Here is a 13,780-nt window from a genome sequence, read left to right on the forward strand (position 1 = left end):
ACGTTAGCTACAGCCATTTTTCTTCAGTTGTTTTATTAGTGCTGTAGTCTGATAATTTTAGACTAACTGAACAACTCACTAAGCAATTCTAGACTCTGTTTCGTACTTCCAGAGTTTGTAATAGAAATATCAAGCAATTCACGCGATTTTTTGTAACCAGGATAAAAAAGCACTGTGATTAGAATGGGTTTTTTATATACTTTTGTCAAATGACATAAAAGTACGAGTGCTAACTAACTATTGTTCGAATTGTTCACAATTGGTTCCTAGACTGGACCGAGACGTGAGTAGTATTTCCAAATATATCCAACTGAAACCGTATTTAATCTAAATCGCCTTTTACGAAATTACGACTTACGAGACTAAGAAACTAGGGTAGCATTCCGATCCCTTTAATATCGTGGAACTATGTAGTTTTTCTACTAGCCAAACATTAGTAATCCTAGTTTTCTTTATATGTTCTGGGAAAGGCTAAATATATTAGTTCTACGTAAGTCGTCTGCCTAACTTATAAAGTAAATTCAATTTTGTTATAGGTTGAACTCGTTTGTTCGTTTGCCTCCTATTCCATAAAAAAAAAGGTTAGGAAGCAAACGAGTTCACAGATCACCTAATGGTAAGCGATCAGCGCCGCCCATGGACACCCGCTACACCAGAGGAGTGTAAGGTGCATTTCCAGACTTTTATAAAGGAATATGCATCTCTACACATTGCCAAAGTGTCTAGTCGGCTGAGAATATGCCGAATTGGTTCAAGAAAGTTCATAATCTTATTTGTATTAAATTTACACTTAAATAGTAAATTTGCTAAAGAACTAGATAAGAAATTTACTCTACTTCCTACTTTCATACAACATGTCTATTTATTAAAGCAAAATTAATTACTAAATTCTAGTAATTGCAATCAAGTGCAGCTGTGCATGCCACTAAAATAATAAAATAAGTACATCGTTTATCTAACTCTTAACCTAAGTCTTGTCTAAGTTTAAACGTAGGATAAAATTAGATACAACGATTTACCAATAAAGTCTCCTAACTAACGAAGCGTTTAAACACGAATTTTCAATTTCATTTAACCAAATACATAGTAATATATATCATTATGTCAGTCTGTGTATATGTATGTAGATTTCGCCACAAGAATTCATAAGGGAACCACATATTGCGTTGGGAGAAATTATTCAAATTGCCCGGAAATCGGGAGTAACAATAAAATGCTAGTAAACGCTGAGAAATGCGGAAAAAGTGATGCGGCGCGGTATTATTGAAATCTATCGATAGATTTTTTATTGCATAGGATGGAAAGTGCGGAAAAAATCGTATGCTGTTCCTATTTTTATATTATAGGGAAAATTATATTTTTATCGTTCAGATGTATTTTTATATTTTTCCTATAGCATCATATTCAATGGATGTAGGTATTGTATTGTTACCTACTATTATAATACACGTTTAATAACAGAATACTTACAAAAGATTCTTCATTAAAAATCCTTTTAAATAAAATCCAGTCAAAACAAAAAATCCAAACACTTCTTCACATGTTTTTCACAAAACTTCACGAGACTAACATATTTCCAGTTATAAAATTATTCAATAACTTAAAGCACTCGATCATAAGCACAATTAATTAAAAAGAAAAATATAATAGTGATGTGCTATAATTAAACTTATCGACGGTTGAACGACATGTCGTTAATGTTGCGTGTGCGCATGACCGTTGGTCACTGGAGGCTGCGCGAGAGTACGCATTATTTTATCTCCGACTATCTGACGCACTGCTTAGGGATTCACTCTGCGGTCGATAGAATTTCCGAAAAAAAGTTCCTTGGATACAAAATGACTTATTGTTAGTTTTTTTTGTCTCTTTTCAAATGTTGAGGAAGGAAAGGGATGTGTGATGTGTGTGTTCGTTTTGTCATATCCGGTTTAAATATTTATTTGGAGGAATGGTTTTAACGTCACGAGGTTATTTATTTTTTAATGATGACGTTTGATGGTATTCAGTTTAGGGAGTATATTACGACATTTAGTTGGAATTTTAGAAACTGTTGTTCTAGTGCAAGGTCCTGACTTAATCATGCTGAATTGGGTGCCCTCTTCTGCAGAGATTAGAGAACTATATCACAGCATGTGACTGTTTTACACGGATTAAATTATTTTTATTTCATGGAAGATCTATAAATTGTTGACTGAAAATCATATGAATGAACACATATGTCAAACAGACAAAGTGGTACTAAAAAGTCACACAGACACAAATAGTTCAATCGACTTATAAAAGAAATATTATTTAGCGATAATATAATTAATACAGTTCAATAGCCCGGCCTTGCATTACGGACATAAATGCATTCGTTGCGTAAGATGCGGTAATGGCTCTAAAACCTTGACCTGATCGCTGGTCGGATTCTGACTCAGATCAAGTTTACGATCAATGACTTTTGGATCCTACGTCATTGTGGCAACTGTTGTGAAATTGGAAGTTTTGGCAAAATGTCGATTAGTAAGATGACAAGAATGAAAGGTGCTGTTGCATATTTATTGGACGGATTCTTTAAGATTTTTTGTTGTAGATGACGTTTTAATGCTGAGTCGTTTGAGTTCAATTTAGTTTGAATTGTTTGTTAGGTTTTTTTTTCTTTTTTGTTGAAGATTATCAATGCATGCTGTGGTGTTCTTCAAATGCTGTGCATTGACATAAGATAACTGATATCTAATTTTAAGTTAGTTTTAATTATGTAGCAATAACTGTATGTCCAAATAAATAAATAAAAAATACAATTTAATTGGATAAGGATAATCAAGTGTAGGAAACTATCGATGATTTTAAAAGTTAAAATCGATTTTAAATATGAGAAGCATTGACATCACTAATTGTTGACGTCACATAAGGCATGAGAGAGCTTTTCAAAAAGTGTGTTAATGGTCTGGTGAAATTGTGGGATTTCCCTGAACATGTGCCTTGAGAATGACGTCTGTGGCAAATTTTTATGGGGTCTTGTAAATCTAACAGTACTTGAAAAAAATATAATTATTAACACATTGAACGCCGTGGTGGTCACCGGTGACCGACGTTAACGGACTTACCTTCAAACGTATTTCTCAGACTTAGGAGAAAGATTTAGGTATACCACCCAACTTAAAAAAATGGAATTAGCATTTTAACTATTGAAGACGGTAACCTTTTTTAAAAAAGGTTTATTTATTAATTTTATCCTTATGACTCTAACTGACAATCGATTGTATTCCTCAAATATTTAGTTAAGGATATTTCCTACAAGGAAGGTTAAAACAAAATATGTAATTATATCTCACAACAAAATGATGCAACACAGATTCATACAAAGCAACCATTATTCATATTATTCATAAAAGCTTTCTTTACACATTAACAGTATAATTAGCTCTTGATAAAGGCTCAATAAAAATCTATTGTTGTCTTCACGAAACGTTTTGTTATTGCGAACGATGTGTAATGTCATTACATGTTATCACACAAGTCGTTCCAGTGATATAATAAAACGTACTTTGTAATTCTCATTCTCTTATTTTAATTTATGGTTATGAGATAAATTTCTTGAAACAATAATATTAAGAAGGAAATATAATGTAATTATAGCTTTTTATTGTTCAATTGTGTGATAAAGAAGCTTGGGTGATTTAAAAATAAACACAGATTTATTTTTATTCTGGTTACAAAATAATTTTTTTAGAACGCTGTTGTGACGCCATTTTTGTTGCGGATTTAAGTGAAATAAACAGATATTATAATATAATTTTGTCTTCTTTTGTTTCTATGAGGGAGAGAAGGACAATGATAATAAAAATGTGTTTATTTCTCCTACACAGTATTTATTTTTTAAAGTTATTTTTTTTTTTTTAAATGTTTATTTAATATCCTTGTACACCTGTATTATTTTCGATCAAATAATTATTTTAGATGAACATAATGTTGTTTTTATTTTCTAACAAAATAAATATGATTCAAAACCTAGGGCTATAGAATGTTAATACCATAATCAATCAAATAGATGATCCTTTGACTATAACCATTTCGACTCAGAAAAAAAAAACAAAAAGCTTAAAGTTACTCACCCCGGTGAAAAAAAAGCGGTTTCATACCTACCTACAAGGTATCAATTTATGCTCGGGATTCCCAACACTAACGGGTTTACATTTTATCGATATCAACACATCATTCAGCGAATATGCACATCACTATTGCATGCGTACGTGCGCATACGCACGCAAAATGTTCTATTAACGCGCATCACTATTTTCGTGCTATCTATTGTGCACTAAAAATTTTGACTAGAGTTAAATATGCGAATATGAACCTTATCTCATTGTGATACAGTTTATATCATATAAATGCAGCGTTTATCTTACCAACGCATTTGTCCTTAAACGATTCTATTTTTATCCGCCATTTGAATTTATACTTTATCCTCTTTGTAATAAAACTGGTTTTTAATTACTCGTGTTGTGCACTGCAATTTCGATTCATTGAAAAATTAAATAGAATCCTCTTTAATTATGTTATTCGAATTTTATCCTTATATCTAAGTAATTTAAGGTTTATTTCAGTTTGGCGTTCTATATTTTGTATGAATCATAAGCACATGAATATTGTTCTAAAATATTTGACGATTGCAGCACGTGTCATTATTATTACGATAATATTTTGATTTCCGTCCGTCTGTGTGTCGGTTTCTCAGAAAACATTCTCATCCAATTATTCTCAGGACAGACAAACAGAGGATCTTGACATGTGTCTGTTTTGAGTTCAAATTAAACAATAGCTAGTAAGTTTAACTGTTTAACTGACAATCGGAGTTTGGACTTTGGTTAAGTATAGATACTTATATACTACATAGTCTATATAACATTGTGCATGTACTTCTCCAAAAGGGATAGTAGAGTTAAGCTTTACTTCTAATGACTTAATTACTATTTTGATCAAGGTTTACGATAGTTAAATAGGAATGACGGGGTACAAAAATTAAAAACCTATCTTGCCCGCCAGTTAGGTATTGATTTAAAATATCGCGTGACGTCACTTCTAGGTACATTTTATACGTAGAAATTACATATTTGTCCCCACTCCTAAACTTTGATTCGTTTTATCTAAGTATTGTTATCTTATATGACAAAATAAAAAAATACGTGTCTAACATTTTTTCATTACCTAACTGACAGACTAAATAGATGTTTAATTTTCATACCCCGTCATCATCCCTATTCTTGAAATGGTTACCAAAACGTCAATAACTGCTATCAAATGTTAAACACCATAACTTTCATGGGTACAGTTAAGTTAGCCATGGGAAAACCCACCTCATCTTTGGAAGAGGAAAACGACACTTGGGTTATTCCACAATCTTGGGTGAAATTAAAAAAGGCTTTGGATCTTAGAAATGTAGGTAGGATTCATATCCCTTAGGTATTATTATTAAAGTAGAGCAGTTATCACATTATTCTCATATTATTAATGTGAACGTTTGTTGGTTTGGATGTTTATCCATCAATCACGCTGAAACTATTGAACAGATTTTGATGAAATTTGGTATAAAGACAGGGTATGAGTTGACTTCGCTGATAGAACTTTTTATCACACAGGAACGCTCTGCTAACAGAAACTAGTGAATCATAAAGTAGATAATAATTATTGGTATACCTATAGGTATTATTAAAGAGAGGCAGAGGCGAAATTTTGTTCCAGTGAATAATGAGTTCCAATGTAATAGGGGTAGAGTCTAAAGCCAAATACCAGACAAAATAACCAAAAGTATGAGTATGTATAAAAACTAAAAGTATGAGTAAACCCCATATGTTTTAGATTAATATTGTTTAATTGTATGACTTGGGTAAAGACATCAAGCACTTTGTAGCAGGTTCGATTCCCGCATAAAGCAAGTCTTTGTGTGATCCGCAAATTGTTGTTTCGGGTCTGGGTGTCATGTGTATGTGAACTTGTACGTTTGTAAACGAACCCATGACATAGGAGAAAATCCTATTGTGAGGCAACGTTCTTATTAAAGAGAAAAAAAATTAAAAGGTATCTTTGTAATGTGTCCATGCAAGGTGCTTTTGTCACAAACATAATAATTTAAAGCAAACTACAAAAAAGCTACACAAAAAAGAACTGTCTACGCTTTACATGTGCATTATAAAAAAAGACAAAAAGTAAATTACAGACTAAATTAATTGTGAACAAAGACTCTGACAATCTGAGAGTTAGTTCACTGTGGTGCAACGTAACTTTTGTCCTGTGACTTGTTAACTGGTAATTGTTAAAATTAGTGTCTTTATGTGGTCCACACACACACACACACACGCTTGTGTTTGGTTTGTGTGTGGTGCATTTAGTTCGTTTGCAGTCAAGCTATTATTAAGTAGAGGTGATTTTTGTTTTGAAATGTGGTGGCCCAGAGGTTTAAGATGTCCGTTTCTTATGCTTGAGGATACGAAGCCTACCAACGGCTAGTTCCAATGTGATTTTTTCTGTGTTATATTATTAGGTACATGGTTGTTGACTGCCTCGTTGGTCGAGTGGTCGCAAGTGTGACTGCCGGACAAGGGGTCTCGGGTTCGATTCTCGGGTTTGTTTATTATTGCGCTTCTTTTTTAAAATTTCTCAGTAGTCTGGAATTGTGCCCTGTATATGGCAATAGGCTCACCTCCTATTACATGGGGCTTATGAAACAAATGGTGAAAAGTGGGTGTACATTGCCGTAATGCCCACCTCTGCCTACCCCTTCGGGGATAAAAGACGTGACGTTCCTCTTATTTCAGCAATCATCATTACTTCCTATAATTTCACAGTAAACATGACACTACCTATATACCTACAATAACATTAACCCTCTGTCGCTTCCACCTTATTAGCAGCGAACCTGAAGACGTCATTAATGCAGTTGTAAGATAACCCTCTAACGCCGCAGGTCTCGGAGACCGGGCCTATTTGACATGTGAGACGGGGCCACTAAGGGTTGTCATTAAACGCCATTACAATGCGAAATACATGTGAGGGTTAATAGGGGAAGATAATAGGAGATTGGCCTCGATAACGTGAGACGTTTTTTGTTTCCTTGAGTCAATTTGAATGGAGTTCTTTCTAAAGGGCCTCTAGACGTAGAGATGAATCAACGGACTTTGAACTTTGAAATCGTCACCACACTGACGAAAATGTATCAGAGTCTGGGAATGTGGATCATTATATGTTGTACTTAATCATCAAAACTAAAAAAAACATCAACGATATGTTTTTATAATATACCTAAGTACCTATTACTTTTATATTAAGCTGGTCTAACCTTAATGGATAGGCAGAAGTTCTTAATTTCTTGTACCTATATCGGTAAGTGTAATATTTATTTTTCTTTCGTCATCTAGAATAATGATTACACAGAATGAACTAATTATTGCCAACGAGTATTCCGCTTGAGAGTAGATTTCGTGGTAACAATAAGATTTTCCGAAAAACTACCTAGAGAGATCAAACTTCAACAACTAGTTGAAATAAAAGTAATTAGTTTTGTGTAATCATACCAAATATCCTCATTATATTCTTTCAGTTCTATGATATTCATTTAAAATAATTACGTAATTAACATAAGAATGATTTAGGGGTCAGTACCCTTAATATAAGTTTATTTTACATTGAACGAAAACGAAATGACAGCGCGTTTGGCGCTTTGATTGGCCGCTGCGAATGGACCAACCAATTAGAGCGCCCAAAACGCTTTCGTTCCGTTTTTGTTCAACATAAAGTAAACTCATACTAAGGGTACAATTTCTAGTTTTTTTAAACACTATTATGGCCGTCAAACGAGTAGTTGGATCACCTGATGGTAAGCAATCTTTGCAGCATATGGGCACTCGTAACACCAGAAGAATTACGAAGTGCTTTCTCAATTTCTTTTTTAAGGATGAAGGTAATGATTGGGGTTCCAGTACAGATAGACAGTACCAGCCATAAGGCATAATTTCGAGTACAATTAGGTAAAGTTGCTGCGTGATTACATTCTAAGTAAGTAAGTAATAACTTAGTTGACAAAAGCAAATGTTTGCGAAGATATGGAGTCGGGAGTAAGTTTGCTACATACTATATATAACTATGGGGTCATGTATGGGAATATACTTAAAGGTCTTGAGTTACTTTACTTCAATATGTTTTATAGTAAGTTCCTAGCATATTATTATTCTTGGATGTGTTTCAGTGTGCTTGATTTGGGTATTTTTGTTCATTATGAAGTTGGTATCACACTAATATGATTTTGATAGTTTGTTTGCTTGGATGTTTGTCTGTCAATAGGATACTTTTTATCCCCTGGGGACGCGGGCAAAGCCGCAGCCAGAAGCTAGTGTCAAATAATTTTGAAAATAAAATAGTTTTTTGGTACACTAACTCAAAGCCCTTTGAAAAACTACTCCCACGACTTTTAATGTAAGATAAATTACAGACTATCTATAAAAAAGTTCCGAGAAATCATTACCTTTTACATTTCCAAGTAAAGTAAGCTATCCTGTCATCAGTAGATATAATTTAAAAAACAAATAAAGGTACTTGTAACTTTGTAAGCGGCTTCTCATCAGAGCGTGAAAATAAATCCGTGACCTCCCAAGGTAATTCTCAAGAAACCAGGTTTTATGGGAAATTTTAATAAAAAGCTATCTTTTGTCTTGTTTATGATTAACAAAAATTGTTCGTGACAATCGAAAATGTTAATGCTTTTATAGAAACATTGAACCTCGATTTTGTTCTAAAAATAAATAAAGATGTAATAGAATGTAAATCGTAGTGTATTTTTCGAAATTATACACAGGACGTTCAAATCCTCAAGAGACATAGATGCATAGCACAAATACAAATGAAACAAAAATAAAGAAAGATCTTTTATGTAGAGGAGACCTAGGTTTTCCCTATTACCCACCCCCTTCCCAATCTTCCCAATCCCTGATTTCCCAACAACCCTTAAATTCCTAACACCCAAAAGGCCAGCAACGCACTTATAACACCTCTAGTGTTTCAGATGTTCATGGGTGACGGCTATTCCTTGCGGCTTACCATCAGGCGATACGCGATACAGCTGCTCATTTACCGGCTTATACCATTACAAAAAAGAAAATATTCTAGCACTGGACTATCACGGACCGATGATAATGATGAGGCTTTAAAACCCTATTAAATTAAAAGTCAAAGAATACAAATCTATTGTCAGGAGTATCCAAATGTTATTCCGGTCAACCAATTAGGAGCTAAGCAATTATATTGTATTTTTAACTCGTGCTTTTAAAATTAGATCATGACGTCATTAGGGGGACCTTTTTGTACAATTAATTTAACGCACACACATTCGCAAATCCACACACGTATAAACAATCTTTCCGGATAAATGAATCCGTTTTCCGTGTTGGTAAATTAGAAATTATTTGTAAATTCTTGCTTTTTATTTTTAAAAGTAGTTACTTATCTATGTTATTGTAATCTCAATACAATAAAGTGGAGTTCACGCGTCAGTGATATCCTGTTACTTATAATGTGTTGCTTACTTGTGGGCTCAACGGGACTGGTGTGTATTCTAAGAATAAAATCCCCTAAAATAAAAGATAATGTAAAAAAAATAACAACGTGCCTAATACAATTCCAAATTATTATCTATCTAAAATCGAAAATCTAAAAAATATTTGGTCTAGACCACGAGTCTAACCCTAAACTTCATACATCAACATAATAAATAAAATATTAATACTTAACATGTAAACCATAAATCAACACAAACCTAAAATAAAAACACACACTAACACACGCACAAACACCAAATACAAGCCACCCCATAAAAAAACCCAATAACCTGGAATCCAGAGACGGAGCAAATTGGAAACTAAACAGCAGCCTGCCAGGATAATTGTAACAAATCGATGTGAACGAACAAATTACTTGCTTCTAAATAAACTCGGTAAAGTGAGACAGGTAGCTATTTGTCTGGACTACCGTAATTTCCGATAGCTGCTGACATAAGACGTAGGTTACAGGTGACATACTAATTTTATTGTGTGCACGTAGCGACCAAAAAGGTCGGTTACGGTGATTGTGGAAAGTTTTGGTTGTGTGAAGGTGAAGATGGTAGGTCTCCATGCTATTTTAATCTGTTTTTCAGTTAAATCAATTGTTAATCTTATATCTTTAGATATATTAAACCTGATAATCTATTAATAATATCGGATACCCATAGCATTTAAAACGTAGCTTTACAAAAAGACTATCTCAAAAATTCGGAAATTTATTTTTGGATTTGTGTCTATTTTTGCAAAATTAGAATGTATGTGTAATGGACATGAAAAAAGCCCTAAGTCAGAGCCAGTTTCTAACAAAAAAATATAACTATCCCTATCTACGTATTCTACACCTATCTACATCTTCAAAAGGTGATTGATCGTTGATATATTCGCTATGACTATTATATGCGATCAAATAGGCATCACACGACCCATTGAGCAGCCCTTGTAACCGACCACCAGCATTGTAAGCCATACACAATACTAGCCACAATTACGTCTGTTGAGATCGATACAACTTAGTATAAAGCATATAAGGCAATGCATTAAAATATATTCTAACTCAAACTTTAAGTGTAGGAGAGCCATGCTTCGGCACGAATGGGTCGGCTCGATCGGAGTGATACCACGGCCTTATAGAAAACTGACGTGAAACAACGCTTGCGTTGTGTAACTAATGTTACTAGAGGCCCAATTCCCAATCTTCCCAATCCCCGATTCAGCAAAAACCCTTTAATTCCTAAGCCGCAAAAGGCCGGCAACGCATTTGTAATGCTTCTAGTGTTTCGGGTATTTATGGGCGGCGGAGACTGTTTACCATCAGGTGATCTGCTCGTTTACCGGCTTATACCATAAAAATACTCAGTAGTTATACAACACAAACACTACTAAACATTAGTTAATTAGTTTCAACCCATAATTAAACCTGTCATTCTTTCCAATACCACAGGCATAATCAGGTGAGGCTATTTCAAACGCGTTACCCACCGTGTGTATAGCCCGCCCACGCTATTCACCTGTTCGTTCCCGTTTCAGGACAGTTGTCAGGCTGGAGTATGGACATGTTCCAACATGTAGTACTTGTGTGTTGAAAGAGCATTCAATTCGTTTGACAGCTAAGTCAATACTAGTAAGTGCGAATAGTGAAGAGTTTTGTGCGAATGTGGATTTGCGATTTTCAATCTTATGGTTGCAGTATGTTAAGTGAGTGTACCTAATACGTAAGTTAACGGGAAATAAAGTTTACTTTTCTTTGAAATGCAAAGGATGCACTACTTCGAAGCTTAGTAAAATTAATGACTTAGTCTTAGTTAACTTATTAATAAAAGACTTATCTAACGTAAAAGGTGGAAAATAATAAATATAAATAGCTTCACTAGAGGACTGACCGACTGGCAGACGTTATTAATATTATTTCCTTTGACTATCAAAAGTGCCTTCCTGGTCTATTTGAAATAAATAATTTTGACTTTGATTTTGAACCAAGCCATCACATAAATAAGTAATATGAGTACTATAAGTATGTTTATCAATTACAGTCATTATAAAAATATAGGTAAAACCTCTTATAAAAGAACCAGTAAAGAGAACCCTATTGAATAGATATGTTTAAAGTCTAAAATGCATTGACTCTAACTAGCTTTCTACATATAGCATAGTCATAGCACAGTCTCATTGTAATGGACAGTCCGTCAAGAGGTGTAGCGGTTACTCCAAGTAGTTGGTAATTTGTCAAACGCTGGACAAGTGGGATGGTTGCTTTGTCGTCAACTGTCGGTACAGTGAGCGGTAAATTGTTGAAGTTTCGACAGATGTTTACAAAGATACTTCGTGGAATGGGATAGAGATCATTTTGGCAAATTTGCCAAAAAAGTCTATTGTATGTAAGCTATATTTCTTTATAAAGTGTACTGTATTGGTAATGCCTAGAAAAATGTCAAACAGCAAATGCTTTATAAAGAAACTATTGCAATTAATGTATCGTAAATGTGTTAAATCTCCCACTATTACAGCCCAATTTAACAGCAAAAAAGCACAAACGAGAAACAGAAACATGATGACATTAAAAGGACATTTTTAGAAGAAAAAAATGTATGAAAAGCAGGTGCCATGAATCGCAAATCAAGCTTTACAAACGAAACACGTCCTAACACGTGTGCCCTTTGAAATGTAAATGGACAAGCTCCATAAGTTAGGAGCACGCAATTAGTGACCACTGCCAACTAGAACCTCCGTAATTAAGATTCATAACCTTTTTTTACTAAAACCTCTGTAGAATTGAATTATCATTTTTTTTTATTTCGGGGTGATACGAAATGTGACGAACCCGTAATTAGAATTTTAATTGGAAGCTAAAATGTAGAAGATTTTCTTTTTTCACAAAAAAATGTTGTATTTCGTATAAAATATTATTTTTATTCTGGTAATAACAAGCGGAAAAAAGAACTATGGAATGAGAGATAAAAATGTAAAGGTTCCCCGTACGTAGGTTTGCCCTGGAGCGTTGTCCTTGTCGAATCTAAAAATACCTAACAAATATTGGATATCACCTGAAAGTAAATGAAAACAAATGTTCGAAGGGAAACATTGCTTTATTTCGAATGATGTAAACGTCAAAACGTCATTGGTACGTGACGTCACAGTTCTAGGTAACTGTAAGTCCTAACGCGTGTAGATTAACCTGTGACTTCACTGTACTAGCTCTAAGTCCTATAGAATGTCCAAAACAAGCCCTGATTACACGATTCACGATTCAAACCGAAACTAGGACTCACTAGGTTAATTACTGCGTTTGGAAATCTGATTAGGAGTCAACGCGCGCCAAAAAGTGACAGTTGACGTACGTCAGCCATGATGGCCGCCATTATGCAACGGCACGATCGCGTTCAGCCTTGTTAATTACATCTCGCTATTCTCGCTAATTACTTTTACAATATAAATGATGGTCACAAACTGGTTACTAGTTTTCAAGAGAAAAGCTGACAAAGCATAAATTGAAAAGAAAAAACCGTCTTTGTTCATTAGTTATTTTCTTTTGTGTTGCGTTATATGCTAGTGTTTGGTTCACATAGAAAACTCTTTTTTAATTTTAATGTTTAATTTAATATGGTGATGTATAAAAGATGCCTTTTATAAAGAGAAACATGTCATTTTGCTTTGGAACAAAGAGCAGTCTTAATTAGACTGTACCTCCATAGCAAACTACACGAGATTTTATTAAAATATATTATTAGGTTTGAATATAGGATAAGATGCAGGTGGATGCAGGTGGCGGCTTGTCGTTCTACGTGGAGGACTAAGGAGGAGGCCTTTGTTCAGCAGTGGACGTCTCTCGGCTGATGATGATGATGATGATGATAGGATAAAAGATAGCTAGCTTCTGCCAGCAGCTTCACCCGCGTTCCCGTGAGATAAAAAAATCCTATCACGCAAGTCAGCTCATACCCTGTCTGTATACAAATTTCATCAAAATCCGTTCAGTAGTTTCAGCGTGATTGAAGGACAAACATCCAAACAAAAAAACTTTCTCATTTATAATATTAGTGTGATACCTTTTTAATTTTATGTGCATAAGTATGTGTCCACGGCAATTGCCATAAAAAAAAATTCAGAACTGTTTAAGTGATAAGTTCTGTTCATTTCAAAAGAACTGATCTTGAATATTATATAATAGGGATGACGACTGGGTCAAAAATAAATTATTACAAGTTTTCAAT

At 34.1% G+C, this 13,780-nt stretch overlaps 1 protein-coding gene across 2 annotated transcripts in view; it reads right to left on the bottom strand.

Annotated features, from left to right (window-relative positions):
• LOC118278224 (myosuppressin) overlaps positions 1-13,780 on the bottom strand; it is a 39,291-nt gene that overhangs the window by 13,132 nt on the left and 12,379 nt on the right. The window contains exon 1 of one of the 2 annotated variants that reach the window (XM_035597350.2): positions 1,471-1,731. The exons of the other annotated variant lie outside the window; for it this stretch is intronic. Within the exon in view, the coding sequence (XP_035453243.1) occupies positions 1,471-1,484 (14 nt within the window). The 5' untranslated portion in view covers positions 1,485-1,731. Of the gene's footprint in view, positions 1-1,470; positions 1,732-13,780 lie in introns of those variants that run through there. 2 annotated transcript variants of the gene reach the window in all.

Source organism: Spodoptera frugiperda, chromosome 18, assembly GCF_023101765.2.
Source record: "Spodoptera frugiperda isolate SF20-4 chromosome 18, AGI-APGP_CSIRO_Sfru_2.0, whole genome shotgun sequence".
NCBI classification, from domain to species: domain Eukaryota; kingdom Metazoa; phylum Arthropoda; class Insecta; order Lepidoptera; family Noctuidae; genus Spodoptera; species Spodoptera frugiperda.